This window comes from Mercurialis annua, linkage group LG4 (genome assembly GCF_937616625.2).
Source record: "Mercurialis annua linkage group LG4, ddMerAnnu1.2, whole genome shotgun sequence".
Taxonomy (NCBI): domain Eukaryota; kingdom Viridiplantae; phylum Streptophyta; class Magnoliopsida; order Malpighiales; family Euphorbiaceae; genus Mercurialis; species Mercurialis annua.
In genome coordinates, this window is record NC_065573.1 from 880312 (window position 1) to 898070 (window position 17759).

Consider the following 17759-nt stretch of genomic DNA (forward strand, 5'->3'; position numbering starts at 1 on the left):
CAAGTTAATATTATTGTAAAGATATTCCAGATTTTTAAATTTGGTTTATACATTGGTTTTGGGTGGGTTAGACTTTGGTCGCCTGACATGTGGGAAGAAATTGAGCATAGTGATGACTCAGTTGACTCACTACTTTGGAATCACTTATTTGAAATAAAGTTGATTTGGGTTTTTTCCCACTCCGGTTTATGTTTTAAAGGTCGGGAACTTAACTTAACATGACTTGTTGTTGGCTTGTTATTTTATTGAGTATTGTGTTTATTTTGATGGGCTTTACATTGACTTGTCGTTTGTGCTAGTCCTATGTGGTGTCTAGTACTCTTTAGAGTTAGGGTATGTTTTTAATTATTATTTATACCTTGTTTAGACACGTCGACCGTTCGTACTTCGGAGACGAACCATGATTCGATTGCTTGCGAGGTTGTCACGTGGATTAGCAAGCAGTGAGTTTGTACTTACTATTTACCGCTTTATTAAGTAAATTGTTATTTTAATAATAAATATATATACTGTACGTATATTTCGAACTGTTTTTATCTTATGGCTCTTAGTTGGAACATGCTACCTAATGGGCATCATTAGGACTGCGTGCGCACCGGTATTGATCTGGGTAAGGTATATATGGAAATGTGGCAACTCGGTGTGAGCATAGCTCTCGGGACCAGGTAGAGTAACTCGGTGTAGCTCAGCTCTCGGGACTCTGGTATAATTGTGGTCAGTGGTAACTCGGTGTAGCTCAGCTCTCGGGACCAAACCTATTGGATTGTGATATTTATTAGAATTGTGGATTAGGGTTCCAACTATTATCCGTAATATCGTTATTAAATGTTTTAAACGGTTTTAAAGGTTTTCCACTTAATAAATGTAGATAGTGGTATAAACTCATCTCAGTATATCTGACCCCGTTGTTTTCCCAATTTTCCCCAGGGTTATGATCTGAGAGAGTCTGGTGATCTCCGCATTTACTTTTCCTCGGAGGTTCCATTTATTTTAGTAAAACTGTAAAACTGTTTTATTCTTAGACCGCAGTAGTAACTAGACGTCTTTATTGTTATTATATCTTTGTCGGATTGGTTCGACTGGTTTTATTGCTTTGGCATGTTATATCATTTACTTGGGTTTATGATAAATCTATTTTAGACTCGGAATTGGATAAGCATGTTATATTAACTTATGAATATTATAACTGCTAGATTTAGGCTGAAGTCTCGATTGCCCCCGAGCATTGGTTTTCTGCAGGTATAATTGAATTGTATGTTTAAGGAAGGCTAGCTACGGGTTTCGGTACTACATTACCCATACCCTAGCGCCGGTCGCGATTAATGAAAATGGGTCGTGACAATTTACAAACGTTATGAAACAAATCCAAACGTTTTCCCTTTTTAGCGATTTAAGCGAAAGTTTTACAAATGTTGCGAAACAAATCCAAACGTTTCCCCTTTTAGCGATTTAAGCCAAACGTTTAAAATGTTACAAAAAAATCCAAACGTTTCACCTTTTTAGCGATTTAAGCCGAACATTTACAAATGTTACGAAACAAATCCAAACGTTTCACCTTTTTAGGAATTTAAGCCAAACGTTTACAAATGTTACAAAACAAATCAATACGTTTCACCTTTTTAGCAGTTTAAGCCAAACGTTAACAAACGTTACGAAACAAAACAAAACGTTTCACATTTTTAGCGATTTAAACTAAACATTTATAAACATTACCAAACAAAACCAAACGTTTACAACGTTATTAAACAAATTCAAACGTTTCACATTTTTAGTTATTTAAGCCAAACGTTTACAAACGTTACACAACAAAACCTAACGTTTAAAACGTTACGAAAAAAATCCAAACATTTCACATTATTAGTGATTTAAGCCAAACATTTAACAACGCATTGAAACAAATCCAAACGTTTCACTTTTTTAGCGATTTAAGCCAAACATTTACAAAGGTTAAGAAACAAAACCAAACGTTTACAATCATTATGAAACAAATCCAAACTTTCACCTCTTTAGCGATTTAAGCCAAACGTTAACAAACGGTACGAAAAAAATCCAAACGTTCACCTTTTTAGCGATATTTTAGCCAAACGTTTACAAAAGCTACGAAACAAATCCAAATGTTTCACCATTTTAGCGATTTAAGCCAAACGTTTACAAACGTTACGAAACAAAACCAAATGTTTCACCTTTTTAGCGATTTAAGCCAAACGTTTACAAACGTTACGAAACAAATCCAAACGTTTCACCTTTTTAGTGATTGAAGCCAAACGTCTAATAACGTTATGAAACAAATCCAATATGCCCCCGGTTCTCTACTAATAGAAACCTGATGCCCTTATTTCTTCTGCTGGTGGAGACCTCATGCCCCTTGATCTCTGGCTGGTGGAGACCTGATGCCCCCGGTTCTGCTGCTGATGGATGCCCGATGCCCCCAGTTCTCTAACTGATGGAGACCTGATGCCCCCGTTTCTCTGGCTGATGGAGACCTGATGCCCCCGTTACTCTGGCAGGTGGAGACCTGATGCCCCCGGTTCTCTACTGATGGAGACCTGATGCCCCCGTTTCTCCTGCTGGTGGAGACCTGATGCCCCCGTTTCTCTGGCTGGTGGAGACCTGATGCCCCCGGTATTCTAGGCAAATGGGACTAGCGCATGTGACTTCCGGTTGTGGCGAGGCTAGCGCCCGTTGTTTCCGTATGACGGGGACCTTAAATCTCCCAAATCTCCGGATGAGGAATTCTTCTGTTCCTTCTGTTTGGCTGGGGTAGTATTCTGCTTCTCTATTGGAGGACTTTGATGCCCCCTGTTATGAGATTTTCATCTCTGGGTAGCGGAGGCTTGTTGCCTATTCTGTAATTCATCAGGAGGTAGAGGCCTGTGAGGGTTATGGTGGTCCGTGTTGGTCGGACTCCGTCTTCGGGTGTCGTAGGCTTAGTGCCTATTCTTGCTATTTCTTTTGGGCGTGATCCTGGTGTTTGTTTACTTTTGAAGGTACCGGCATTGAGGCTGTTGTTTCTTGTGTTTCCGGAGCTGATTCTTGAAGGTAGTGGTCTGGCGGTTGTTGTTTCTTGTGTTTCTAGAGCCCAATTTTTCGAAAATCGGCCCAATTTTTTGCTTATCCTATTTTCTTGTGGGGTAGGTTCTGCTCCCTACGTCGTGTGGGCTCTACTTCTTGTACTCTTTGTTTCCCCCTCATTAGAGCGTTCAGTTTTCCGGTTTGGGGAATTTCTGGGGTACGAGTTTGGAAACCCGTCTTATTTCTTGGAGGAAGGCCCGACGCCTTTTCTGCATACTTCTGGAGTAAGGAGGAGGAAGTCTGTCTCGTTTCTGGAGGAAGAATCGACGCCTTTTTAGCATACTTCCGGAGTAAGGAGGCGGAAGCCCGTCTGGCTACTTCTGATAATAAGGCCACATTATCCGTTCCATAGTGGAAAGTTTGGTGCTTGTTTTGAGGACTTCGATATCTCTTGATTCTGGGATGAAGACTGTGATTCCCTATGTCATATGGAATAAGGGTTCTGATGTCCCCTTGAGATTCCGAGATTCCGTCTTAGGATAGCGATGACATGTCTGCATGAAGCCTATTGAGAGGAATCTGACGTCTACTGTCATCTGGATTTCCATCTCCGGATAGAAAAGGATTGTTGCGTGTCTGTGTCTTTTTGGTAGTATAGAGACTTAGAGTCTGCTCTGGAAGCCTTGATGCCTCCTGCTATTTGGATGTCCTTCGTAGGACGGTAGAGGCATAGCCATAAGTTTAGTATGAGGCCTGAAACTTGTGATGAGGGTTTTGATTCCCCCTGTTATCCAGATTATTGAGGTGTATCTTGCTTATGGGAGCTTCTAGGCCTGCTCGTGACGTCCAAATTTGCGAAAATTGGCCCCATTTTTCATTTTCTTGAGCTTGTCTATTTTAGACTCGGTGTTACCCCCTTACTGAAGCATTCAGTTTTCTGGTGGAGGACTGGATATTTCAATGAAGAATCTTGCTCTTGCTTCGTCAATCGGGCTCCTGTAATCTGGCTTTGGATAGATCGATCTATGATTTCCATGACAGTTTATGCGCATTTCAACAATTACATGACGCTACTTGGAAATGTATTTGATTATTATTATCATTTCATTATTATCAACTATCTCAAAGAATGTGCTTTAGAATTTATGGTCGTTTATCTGTCCTTTTTAGGTACTTGTGCTGGTCAATAATCATGGCATGCATGGTTGATAAGAGCTCTATATCGCCAACTCATTGAATAACCGGTACAATTGAGATACTTTCTGTTTCAAAAGGCCATACCCCTGTCGTCAATTAGTCCTTACGGATTTTCTGGATTTGACTATTTTTATGAGCGTCTTATGCGGCTCGCAGGCGTCCAGAGGAGGTCTAGTAGCGCACTCCTTCTTCCACTCTTTAGATCGTCCCGCTCTCGTAGATAGGTGGGCTGCTGCTTGGTTGTGGACTTCTTTGTTGGTGGTGATTCCTATCCGAGCTAGACGTCCGTTCTAATGTGTGCCTCTACTGCTGGATGCCTTTGAGTCGCGTAAGCCTTCCGGTATGTGGAAAAATCTTTTTATGCCAAGAGACCTATGAGAGATCTCTTGTGGGTGCTACCCCGCAAGCTGCTATCCCATTAAGATAGCTATCCGGTTTTTCTTATTATTTAGGAGTAAAGTCTCTTGCGACAAAATTATCTCTAGAAGTTATTCACTTCTTTGTACCGGTTATTGAATGAGCTAACGACATAGCTCGATCTCATCAATGCATGCATATATGGCTATTGAAAAAAAACATGTCCGTCAGGCAAGACATAACATAAATGAGCATAATAGAATTCATCATTGACTCTAGAATTTTAATGAAATAAAAAGTTTGAAAATAATCAAATGCAGAGAAAGCATTGTAAATAGGTCTCCTAGGGTTTGAGACTTGGGATGGGTCCCTGTATCCGTCTTGCTGGAAATGCGTTCGATCCGGGCGCTAATTCCTCTTGCTTCTGATGCTTGGTCTCTTCTTGAGGTCGACGTGGGACATTAAGTGTGTAGTTGAGCTTTTCCAAAAGTTCTGCTGCTTTATTCGTCTGTTCTGGAAATGGTTGGAACCCTTTGTTGTTCCTTTCGATTGATCTGGAAAGCTAAGAGCTCCATTCTCCCGCATGATTTTTCCAGATAGATGGGATCCATGTTGTCCCGTCTGCTTGTCCTGGATAGATTAAACCCTCGCCGTCTCGCTTTGCTATTCTGGGTTACTGAAACTTTCGCTGTTCCATTCGGTTGTTCTGGAAAGCGGAAACCTCCATCGTTTTGTCTGGTGGAAACCTTTGCCGTTCCATTTGACTGTTCTGGGTTACTGATTCTAGAGTCGTGGAAGATCCATTCTAATTCTTCCGGAGGCCGGAAGCCCGATCTAACTCTGTAGGTGTCACGACCCATTTTCATGAATCGCGACCGGCGCTATGGTATGGGTAATGTAGTACCAAAACCCGTAGCTAGCCTTTCATTTAATACATAAACACATAAACCTGCAGAAAACTAATGCTCGGGGGCAACCGAGACTTCAGCCTAAATCTAGCAGTTATAATATTCAACAGTTAATATAACATGCTTATTCAATTCCGAGTCTAAAATAGATTTATCATAAACCAATGTAAATAATATAACGTGCCAAAGCAATATAACCAGTCGAACCAATCCGACAAACTATATAATGCGGTCTAAGAATAAAACAGTTTTACAGTTTATTAAAATAATAGGAACCTCCGAGGAAAAGTAAATGCGGAGATCACCAGACTCTCTCAGATCATAACCCTGGGAAAAATTGGGAAAACAACGGGGTCAGATATACTGAGATGAGTTTATACCACTATCTACATTTATTAAGTGGAAAACCTTTAAAACCGTTTAAAACATTTAAATACGATATTACGAATAATAGTTGGAACCCTAATCCACAATTCTAAATAATAAACATAATCCAACAGGTCTGGTCCCGAGAGATGAGCTACACCGAGTTACCACTGACCACACTTATACCAGAGTCCCGAGAGCTGAGCTACACCAAGTTACTCTACTTGGTCCCGAGAGCTATGCTCACACCGAGTTACCACATTACCATAATTACCTTTCCCAGATCATTACCGGTGCGCACGCAGTCCTAATGATGCCCATTAGGTAGCATGTTCCAACTAGAAGCCATAATATAAAAACAGTTCGAAATATACGTACAATATATATATTTAATATGAAAATAACAATTTACTTAATAAAGCAGTAAATAGTAAGTACAAACTCACTGCTTGCTAATCCACGTGATAACCGGCAAGCAACTAATCCTGGTTCGACTCTGAAGCACGAACAGTAGACGGGTCTAGACAAATAAAATAATTATTAAAAACAAACTCTAACTCTAGAGAATACTAGACACCACATAGGACTAGCACAAATAACACGTCGGAATTAAATAATCCAAAACAACCCAAAAATACCCAAAAGGTAATAATGCACAATTATTATAAGTCTATTGAGTTCTTATTTAAAATCCAATTTATAAATATTATTTAATAAATTTTAAATAATAAATAGATTTCGAACAGTGGGTTAGCCGAGTTACCAATAACTACCAAGCTAACCTCACTTGTCGGGTGACCCAAGTCTAACCCGACTCAAAACGTTTATCAAATATAAACCCGAGTTTATATTTATAAAATAATTCGATAAAATAATAATCCATTTTAAAGGCAGAACTCAATAACTTCAATTTCAAGTAACCCAAGTTACAACCCAAAAATTTAACCATTTTAAGTTTAAAAGTTTAGGGACTAAACTGTTCTTTAGCCAATTTGGGACTAAATTGTACTTTAGCCAATTAGGGACTAAACTGTACTTTAGCCAATTTGATATTCAAAATAAAATTTATTACTTTTACTTATAATTAAAACAAAATATAAAGTTACCAACTAAAAACCCACTTAATTAAGTTATAAAAACATTCAAGGGCTAAATTGTAATTTAACCAGTTTCATGCCAAATAGATATTCGAAATTAAATAAGGTTATTATAATTCAAAATGAAATATAACGTTATAGTCAACAACTTAATAAGTTACAAATATTATTAAGGGCTAAATTGTACTTTAGCCACTTTGATATTCGGAAGTAAATATAATTACCCGAGTAATTATATTAACTTAAATTATTAAAAGACTTATTGTTTACACTTTTCTAATTTTAATCCAAATCAAGATTCAAGGGTTATAATTAAAACAAAATTAATTAAGATAACCTTAAGCATTAACTTGTTTTAAAAGAAACAATATGGTGACTATAACGGCTAATTAGCCATCCCTTTCCATTTAAAATAAACTCTTCCCCGCCAACCCTCATTCATGAACATAGAACAAACCATGAACCAAGACACCAAAATTTAACCTTAATGATTCATCACTCAACTTAACTAAATTATACCTAATGTTAATATAGTCAATGTAACCAACAGGAGATGGAAGCTAAGCCATGAACACCATACGCCAAGGAACATAACGAACAAACGGAGGAGGAGGACGATCGCCGAACCTCAAACAACGTATAAATCAACCTAAAAAAAACTATTCATAACCTAATAGCAAACTAATTGCTCCACAATTCACCCATCTTAGAGCAGTTCACATCAGTATATCGATGTAAAGGAACGGCAGAAAACAATACAAGAAAGCGATGAACCGTACGGCGATAAACGAGGAAATTTCACGTACCGTTTACGATTATAACACGTCGGAATCAAAGGAGTCGATGGATAATGAAAAATCGTCGAAGAAGTTCTCGGTTTATAGCTAAAACAAACGAGGGGAATCAAACGCCGTATAATACGATATCGAAAACATGAACTAGGAAGAGAGTCGTGAAGCTTACCAATGATAGCGTGTTTGAAGAACAAGGAGAAGGGTGTGCTGATCTTAAACGTTTCTGAGTTTGAGAGACGGCTAGGTTTTGCAATACGTTTGATGAAACAAAAAAAAATAAAAAAGTTATTATAAAGGGTTGATAAAAACGTGTGATAGTTAAACTGCAACATAGGTCCCGTTCGTTCTTGCCAAAGCACAAACGATCAGTGCAAAAAAGAAGGGTCTTGTTGCTGGATTGATGAAGGGAAATGGCTTTCTTGGGCCAAAGGAAAAGTTATGTGTTGCTGGATTGATGAAGGGAAATGGCTTTCTTGAGCCAAAGGAAAAATTAATTTCTTGGCCCAAAAAAAATATAACTAACCCATCTTTTGAACCAATCACGAACCGAACCGTTTAACCTTTAATTAACTTCGAAACACAATCGGAAGCTCGTCAAAAACACTGAAAATTATACGGGGTATTACATTCTCCCCAACTAATTACAAATTCGTCCTCGAATTTAACACGATAAGCAAACGATAGCAGAAAAACACATAACACAATTAAACTCATAAAGATCATATAAAATTTAAATATCGTACCTCACGGAAAAAGAAAAGGATAGCGATTCCGCATATCCGACTCGGTCTCCCAAGTGCACTCCTCTACAGAATAATTGCGCCAGAGAACTTTGACCATCGGAATCTCCTTGCTCCGCAATTTACGCACTTGCGTATCAACAACCTCCACTAGTTGTTCCTCATACGATAACTCTTGATCAATCTCAACGCTCTGAGGCACAATCACATGCGAAGGATCAGAAATGCACTTCCTCAACATAGAAATATGAAACACAGGATGCACTAGAGACATGTCTGGCGGCAAAACCAGACGATAAGCCACAGCTCCAATCCTCTCTGAAATATCGTAAGGACCAATATACCTCGGTGCCAACTTTCCCTTGACACCAAAACGAACCACGCCTTTCATAGGCGAAACCCGAAGAAACACGAAATCACCAACATGAACCTCAATGTCTTTCCTCTTCGGATCAGCATAACTCTTATGCCGACTAAAAGCAGTCTCTAACCTCCGTTTGATCAACGGTACCTTCTCTGAGGTAATCTGAATAATCTCTGCTCCCGAGAGTTTACGCTCTCCGACCTCCTCCCAACAGATAGGAGATCTACACTTGCGCCCGTACAAAGCCTCATACGGCGCCATCTCGATACTCGCGTGATAACTGTTGTTGTAAGAAAACTCAATCAACGGCAGATGAGTATCCCAGCTACCCTTAAAATCGAGAACACACATCCTGAGCATATCCTCCAACGTCTGAATAGTCCTCTCAGATTGACCGTCAGTCTGAGGGTGAAAAGCTGTACCGAAATCCAACCGAGAACCCAAGGATTCCTGTAACGCTTTCCAAAACCTCGAAGTAAACACAGAACCTCTGTCTGAAACAATAGAAACCGGTACACCATGCAAACTGACAATCCTGTCGATGTACAACTGAGCCAACCTCGAAGCAGTATACGAAACCTTAATCGAAAGGAAATGAGCTGACTTGGTCATCATACGGTCAACTATCACCCAGATGGAATCGTACCCCTGTCGAGTACGTGGTAAACCAACCACAAAATCCATAGCAATCCGCTCCCACTTCCATTCTGGAATAGGTAGTGGCTGCAGATAGCCAAAAGGTCTCTGATGCTCCAGCTTCACATGCTGGCAAGTCAGACACTTAGAAACATACTCAGCGACATCTTTCTTCATCCCGCTCCACCAATAGGTACCCTTAAGATCATGGTACATCTTAGTAGAACCCGGATGAAAACTATAAGCAGACTTGTGCGCTTCCTCCAGAATCTGGTCCCTCAAACCATCTAAATCCGGAACACACAGTCTCTAACCATGTCTCAGAACACCATCCATAAAAGTGAAATCAGAATTTCCATCCTGCTGAACCTCCTCAATAATCTGTTTCAACTGTGGATCCTCAGCTTGTAAAGCTTTGATCCGATCAATCAAAATAGGTTGCACTTGTAACTGTGCTAACAAACAACCAGCCTGATAAATCTGGAAACCATAGCCCGAAGCTATCAAACTGTGCCACTCTCTAACCATGGGTCTACGCCCAATCTCAGAAATATGAGCCAAACTGCCCGAAGACTTGCGACTCAACGCATCGGCTACTACATTAGCCTTACCAGGATGGTACTGAATAGTACAGTCGTAGTCTTTCAGCAACTCTAACCACCTCCTCTGTCTCAAGTTCAATTCTCTCTGATCAAAGATATACTTCAGACTCTTATGATCAGTGAAAATCTCACAAGTAGCACCATACAAATAATGCCTCCAAATTTTCAATGCAAAAACCACACCTGCCAACTCTAAATCATGAGTAGGGTAAATCACCTCATGCTTCTTCAACTGTCTGGAAGCATAGGCAATCACCTGTCCATGTTGCATCAGAACGCAACCCAAACCAATCCGAGACGCATCACAATACACTGTGAAACCGTCAATGCCAGAAGGCAATGCCAAAACCGTAGCTGTAGTCAAAATCTCCTTGAGCTTCTCAAAGCTCACCTCGCACTTGTCAGTCCACTCAAACTTAACACCCTTCTGTGTCAGTTTAGTCAACGGTGCAGATATTCTGGAGAATCTTGCACGAACCGACGATAGTAGCCAGCTAAACCCAAAAAACTTCTGATCTCGGTAACTGACCTCGGCCTCTGCCAATCCATAACCGCCTCAATCTTCTTCGGATCAACCTTGATCCCATCTTTCGACACCACGTGTCCTAGAAAGGTAACCTGATCCAACCAGAACTCACATTTTGAGAACTTAGCATACAACTGATGCTCTCGCAACGTCTATAGTATAGTCCTCAAATGGTAAGCATGCTCCTCCTCACTCCGAGAATAGATCAAAATGTCATCAATGAAGACGATAACAAATTGATCCAAAAACGGCTTGAACACTCTGTTCATCATATCCATAAACGCTGCTGGTGCGTTCGTCAGACCAAAGGACATAACCAGAAACTCAAAATGTCCATAACGAGTCCGAAAAGCAGTCTTAGGCACATCTGCATCAAGGATCCGAAGCTGATGATACCCAGACCTCAAATCAATCTTGGAAAAACACTTCGCACCCGGCAACTGGTCAAACAAATCATCGATGCGAGGAAGGATATCTGTTCTTGACAGTAGCCTTGTTCAACTGTCTGTAGTCGATACACAGTCGAAAGGAACCGTCTTTCTTCTTCCTAAACAGAACTGGAGCACCCCACGGAGAAGTACTCGGTCTGATGAACCCGCTATCCAACAACTCTTGTACCTGGTCCTTCAACTCCTTCAGCTCTGCCGGAGCCATCCGATACTGCGGTATCGAAATCGGAGCTGTACCAGAAACCACATCAATGAAAAACTCAATATCACGATCAGGTGGTAATCCAGGCAATTCCTCTAGAAATACATCAGTGAACTCATTCACTATCGGAACATTATGCATATCACCACTACTAGTCTCCAAATCACAAACCACAGCAAGAAAACCCTGGCAACCCTTGCCCAACATCCGCTTCGCCTTGAAGGCGGAAATCAGATTCTTAGGTGTCTCCGCTTTTTCTCCCTGAAAGGAAAAAGGTAGATCACCTGGAATCCTGAACTCGACTGACTTCCCTCGACAATCAATAGAAGCATAATGGCGCGACAGCCAATCCATCCCCAAGATGACATCAAAAGAAAGAACGTCAAGTACAATCAAATCAGCACATAATTCTCTACCCTGAATAACCACTGGGCAAGAAGGATAAACAACGTCCACTACTACACCTTCAGACATAGGTGTAGACACAGCTAGAGGTTCACTAAACACAGATGGTGCTATACCCAATTTCCCAGCAAAACATGTAGACACAAACGAATGGGTTGCACCCGCATCAAATAATACCAAAGCATCAGTAAAAGAAATCGGAATGGTACCTTGCACCACAGCATTTGATACACGCGCATCCTGAGGAGTAAGAGCAAACACTCTGGCCTGACCCTGCGGCTGCTGCTGCGAACTCTGCCTACCGCCGTTACCACGGCCACCAAAACCTCTATCACCAGAACCTCGGCCCCGCTGGCCACCAAAAGATGTTGCAGGTTGAGAGTACCCTACAGACTATGAAAACGCAGGTCTCTGCTGCTGATAAGATGACTGCGCCACACTGGAGTTAAACATATGCTGCCCAGATGTCGGACACTTCCTGGAAAAATGACCCGGCTGGCCACAAGAAAAACAACCTCCAGGAGCTAACTAACACTGACCAAAATGCATGCGTCTACAGTTCTGGCAGAACGGAATGTTCGATCCACCACTGTACCCGCGTCCTGAACCACGGTTACTCCCACTGCTACTGGAGCTGTACGGAGCACTCCTAGCACTATGCCTCCTTTTGTTGTGAGTACGGCGACTCCCCTTATTGGCCTAAGAAGAGCCACTGTAGTAGTTCCCACTACCATGCTGCACTGGGGCTTGTTGCCCCACACTAGGAACATCACTCTTTCCCTTCTGGTTCTGGGAAGGGTCAGAGATCGTCCCAAACTGAATCAACGAATTCTCCATCCGTCGAGCACTGTCCACTACCCGAGCAAACTCCATGTTTGCCCCTATCAGCAAAGGATGAAACTCGGAGCCTAAACCCCTGATATAGCGGTCGTTCACTCGCCCACGATCACCTTGTAGATCTGTAGCAAACCGTCCCAAACGGACAAACTCTGTAGTGTAGTCTGTCACTGATCTATCCCCTTTCTTCAAACTTTGCAGCTTCTCTCTGAAATTCTCAGTAACAGAGAAAGGTAGATAGTATCCTCTGAACCTGATCACAAAATCAGCCCAAGACAATGTAGCAATATCTGGTCTGATGTTATCACAAAACCAGTCTTTGGCTGGACCCTTCAGCGACATCTCCACAAGCATCACTGATTGACGCTCAGTAGCTTGAATTCTCTGACTATTGTACTAAAACTCTTCCAAAAAGTCAAGAGCATCCCCAGTACCATCAAAAGAAGTCGGATTCAACTTCGTGTAGGTCATCACCATCTCTCTGTCTGTCGGAACGTGACCAACACCAGCAAGTCCACCCATACCAGCTGCAGCACCAGCCTGAGGTTGCTGAGCTTTTCCAAAAGTTCTGCTGCTTTATTCGTCTGTTCTGGAAATGGTTGGAACCCTTTGTTGTTCCTTTCGATTGATCTGGAAAGCTAAGAGCTCCATTCTCCCGCTTGATTGTTCCAGATAGATGGGATCCATGTTGTCTCGTCTGCTTGTCCTGGATAGATTAAACCCTCGCCGTCTCGCTTCGCTATTCTGGGTTACTGAAACTTTCGCTGTTCCATTCGGTTGTTCTGGAAAGCGGAAACCTCCATCGTTTTGTTTGGTGGAAACCTTTGCCGTTCCATTTGACTGTTCTGGGTTACTGATTCTAGAGTCGTGGAAGATCCATTCTAATTTTGCCGGAGGCGGGAAGCCCGATCTAACTCTATAGGAGACCAGAAACCCATTCTGACTCTGTAGGAGGCCGGAAGCCCATTCTGACTCTATAGTAGGCCGAAAGCTTGTTCTGATTCTATAGGAGGCCGAAAGCCTGTTCTGACTTTGTATGAGGCGGAAGCCCGTTCTAACTGTAGGAAGCCGGAAGCCTGTTCTGAATTTTTTGTAGGCCGGAAGCCTGTTCTGATTCTATATGAGGCCGAAAGCCTGTTCTGACTCTTCAGGAGGCCGGAAACCCGTTTTGATTCTCTAGGAGGACGAAAGCCCATTTTGATTCTTTAGGAGGCCAGAAGCCTGTTCTAACTGTATTATGGGGTTGTGGACGGCCTGGTAGAAACCCCCTTCTGATCTGTCAGCTGTCTGGGTTGCTGATTCTGGAGTCGTGGTAGAACTCTTTTCTGGTATGTTGGACTGATTGCTTGACATTCTGGATGTTGACTGGATACTCGATAGAGCAGTCAGTAGCATGGCTGAAAGACAAGGGGTTAGTGCATGATGCATGTCGCTGCATCCTTAAGGGGTTAGTATGATGGCATTTTAAGATACTGAATGCATGAGATGCATGATATGTTATGCGATGTAGGGTTAGTTTTGAACACATAGCACGTAGACACGTTGTTCCTTCCAACCTTATTTCTCCCACATACCTGTTCCGGGCGAGGTTTATTCCTATGTGTTTTGGTCTGGACCCTCGCACCGCAATGCAATAGTCGGCGTTCCTGCAAACATCTCTCTTCTAGCAATTCTAAAGCAGATAGACAGCATTTGTCGATGTATTGACTTTAAATCCCTTTCTGGAAGGGGTTTGAAAACAGGTAGGGTGGACGTGGATGTCCGTTTTGAAATCGGGAATTTGATTTAGCCTAGCGGCTGTATCTAGCGAAAAGGAGTTTTCACTAGACTGGTTATTGGAGGTTCGATTAAGCGAAGGTGTATCACTTAATCGAATTTGTTTCTTTTAGGTCTGGCCTAACTAGAAGTTTTGAAAATCTGGTTTTGAAACTGGAAAATTTGTTAGGCTAGACCTAAGACTAAGACTAAACTTACTAGTTTTTGAAACACTGGATTTAGAATCTTTACATTGACAGTTATGCCTCAAATACAATCATTATATTGGGTATTTTCCTAGAGGGTAGAGTCATTGGGTTTTGGTAGTAGCCGCTTTAAGGCTCCCACAAATAGATATACCTTTGATAGGTCTCCTCAATCACGAGTACAAACGACCGAGTTACTGGGCTGTGAGTGATACTACTCCGCATAAGACGTTCTGGGTAGTGCAGTGCAAAGCCAGAGCGTGAGAGCGGCTATGAGCATCAGGGCTGGATAGAGACTCCTAGAGAGTAGGTGAGAAGAGTAATTTCTAATGCAATGCAACATGTGTGAATATGTCAGGAAATTAAAGCCGGAGATCGATAAGGTGCAAGCCGTGCGGCTTAGGTCCATGGCAACCGTTTTTTAAAACAATTATGAAAACGTTTTTATGTTTATGTTTTAAAAACAGTTGTTTTAATCCCCCAGTGGAGTCGCCACTATGAACGGAGCGAGGTTCGGGGGCCGCTCGCCTAAGGCTTATGGCTGACTTTTCAATCGGGACATGGTTTAAAAATGGAGTCGCCACCTAGTTCAAGTAGGAAATGCCTTTAAACCGACTAGATAGCTTTACTCGCCTCCGGTAAGACAATCGTGCATCGGACCAAAGACTAGGGTTCGTGGACCTCCCCGAGACTCTTGTGCTTGGCTTATCTGTTATCGGCTTTATTTTCTGGACATATTCATTTTTATCTCATCTCAACAATATATGCAGTTCACAGGATATGAAAGCTGTAAATAAACATGTATGAAAGCAGTAAACACGTTTGACGCGCATATGACTGGATATTGACTGGCATTTACACCGCAATGGGATTTATTAAGGATTCAATTCATTTAATAATTGACGGGCAGCAGTTTATCCTTCAAATTTTGGAATCAGATCTACCGATAGTTTTGGAAGAATGGGAGGATAATTCTTCATCGAACTCTTCTGATGATTCGGGTAGCGTCAAAAAATCAGTTTCAATCAAGGGCTGTCGAGAAGATCTTATTACGGCTGAAACAGTTGAGGTTCTTCCAGCTCGTGTGGGTTCAGCAGTGTCATCGCTTGTTTTCCATCTACAATCAACTTCTCATCAGAATTTTGATGGAGCAGCGGTAGGAAAAACTGATAATTCAAACGCTAGTGTGAGCGTTTCTTCGGACCAGACGCCGGTTTCATTCAAGGGTTTTATATAGCAGAAGCGCAAGACTAAAAGAATTGATTATTCAGGTCTAGTTTGTTCAACTCAGTCAGCCAGCCCGGACTCATCTTTCTCAGACAGCTACATCAGCAACATGAATGTAATGATCTCAGCTACAACAGACAAAATTAAAAAGGAGATTGAAGCTCGCAACACTTGGCAAGTTGGATTGCAATTGGGGTTATTTTCACCAGTTAAGGAAGAATGAATTGTCCAACTTCTTTCGCAGGGGATTGCTTCGGAGGTGTAGCAATTTGTTTGCTGCTTCTTCAATCCAGGTTTTAAACATTTTTAATGTCTTACAACTTTAATTTCGTTTATTGGAATTGTCGAGGGGGGGTTATCTTTTGCCCGTAAAAAACGTTTTATTCGTTCGTTGGTGTCTTCTAATAATATTTCTTTGTTGGGTCTTATTGAAACAAAAAAAGAGGTGTTTGATGATTTTAGCATTCGATTCTTGGGGCCTCACTTGGACTTTGATTACTGTTTTGTTCCATCTACTGCAACTTCGGGTGGTCTGTTATGTGTTTGGAACTCAAAGTCTATTTCTCTGATGAGGATTGTTAAAACTAATAGATGGATTACTTTGGACTTTATCTCGAGTGGTCTGATTGTTAGATTTATTTTGGTTTATGCTAGCAATTGTCCAAGAGAGCGAGCTTTGATGTGGGCTGATATTCTTCCGGAATTTAGTTTGGATTTTATTTTTATTCTTGTTGGCAATTTTAATGAGATTCTGCATCCTTCGGAACGCTTTAATTGCACGGAGTTTTCCTCGTCTATGTTGGAATTTTCAGATTTTATCTCTAATTCTAACTTGATAAAAGCTTCTTTACAAGGCATATTATTTACATGGCAGAGCAATATAGCTAGATCAAAAATAGACAGATGATTTTTATCTTCTCCTGCTTTTTCATCCTCGACGAATCACATATTGAAAGCCTTGCCTAGATCATATTCGGATCACGTCCCTATTCTTTTCAGCTCGGAATTGAAAACAGACTGGGGTCCTAAACCGTTCAAATCCATTAATGCTTGGTGGAGTCACAAAGAATTTAACTCTTTTGTTGAGAATTCTTGGATTTCTATCACCCTTAGGCAACCTAGTGCGAATTTGGTGTTCAAGCTGAAGGAATTTCGTAAATTGTTGAAAGCTTGGAACAGGGACATATTCGGCAATATCGATACTCGTCTTGCTGATGTGCAGGCAGCAATTGTTGACATGGAAACAGGCTCGGATTTTCATAGCCTTTCTTTAGCAGACGGTACAAGGCTCGCAAACCTTCGCATCGAGTTCAATCAGATACCTAAGCATCTAAAGTCTCTTTGGCATCAGAATTCGAGACTTAGCTGGAATTTAAACGGAAATACAAAATACTTCCATACGGTGGCTTCAATGCATTCGAAAAGTAATTTGATTTCTGAATTTCTTATTGGTGGTGTTTTGTATTCTTCTCCTGCAAATATTAAACAGATGGTCCATTCTTATTATAAGAGTCTGTTTAAAAGGACATTTTCTATTCGATTCTCTTTTGATAGTCTTCCTATCAAGTCACTTTCTGACTTGCAGGCTGCTTCAATCTCGATTCCCTTCTCTGAGGAGGACATTTTTTCCACTCTTATGAGTTGCGATGACAATAAAGCTCCGGGTCCTGACGGATTTAATTATTGTTTCTACAAAAAAGCTTGGAAGACGTTAAAGAATGATTTCATTGGCCTATTCGGAGATTTTTATAATTCAGCAGCTTTTCCGATTGGCATTAATACGACTTTTATTGTTTTGATTCCTAAATTTCAGGGTGCGATGGACATCGAAGGTTTTCGACAAATTAGCTTGATCAATGGAGTTTTTAAGCTTATATCGAAGGCTCTAGCTAATAGACTTTCTCCAGTTCTTCCTCTGGTCATCTCTTAAAATCAGTTTGGGTTCATTAAAGGGAGGAGTATACACGATTGTCATATGATTGCGTGGGAGATTATTCACCTTATGAAACGGCAGAAGGAACAAGATTTTCTTAAAGCTTGATTTTAAAAAGGCCTTTGATTCAATCTCTTAGCAATTTA

At 41.2% G+C, this 17759-nt stretch overlaps 1 protein-coding gene across 1 annotated transcript; it reads left to right on the forward strand.

Moving 5' to 3' along the window:
- Positions 1 to 15318: 15318 nt before the first annotated feature.
- On the forward strand, positions 15319 to 17610 carry LOC126677172 (uncharacterized). Its single transcript, XM_050371660.1, has 4 exons — positions 15319 to 15639; positions 15745 to 15858; positions 16030 to 16534; positions 16637 to 17610. Exons 1-4 carry the CDS (start codon positions 15319 to 15321, stop codon positions 17608 to 17610), a joined length of 1914 nt encoding a protein of 637 aa, XP_050227617.1.
- Positions 17611 to 17759: the final 149 nt, after the last annotated feature.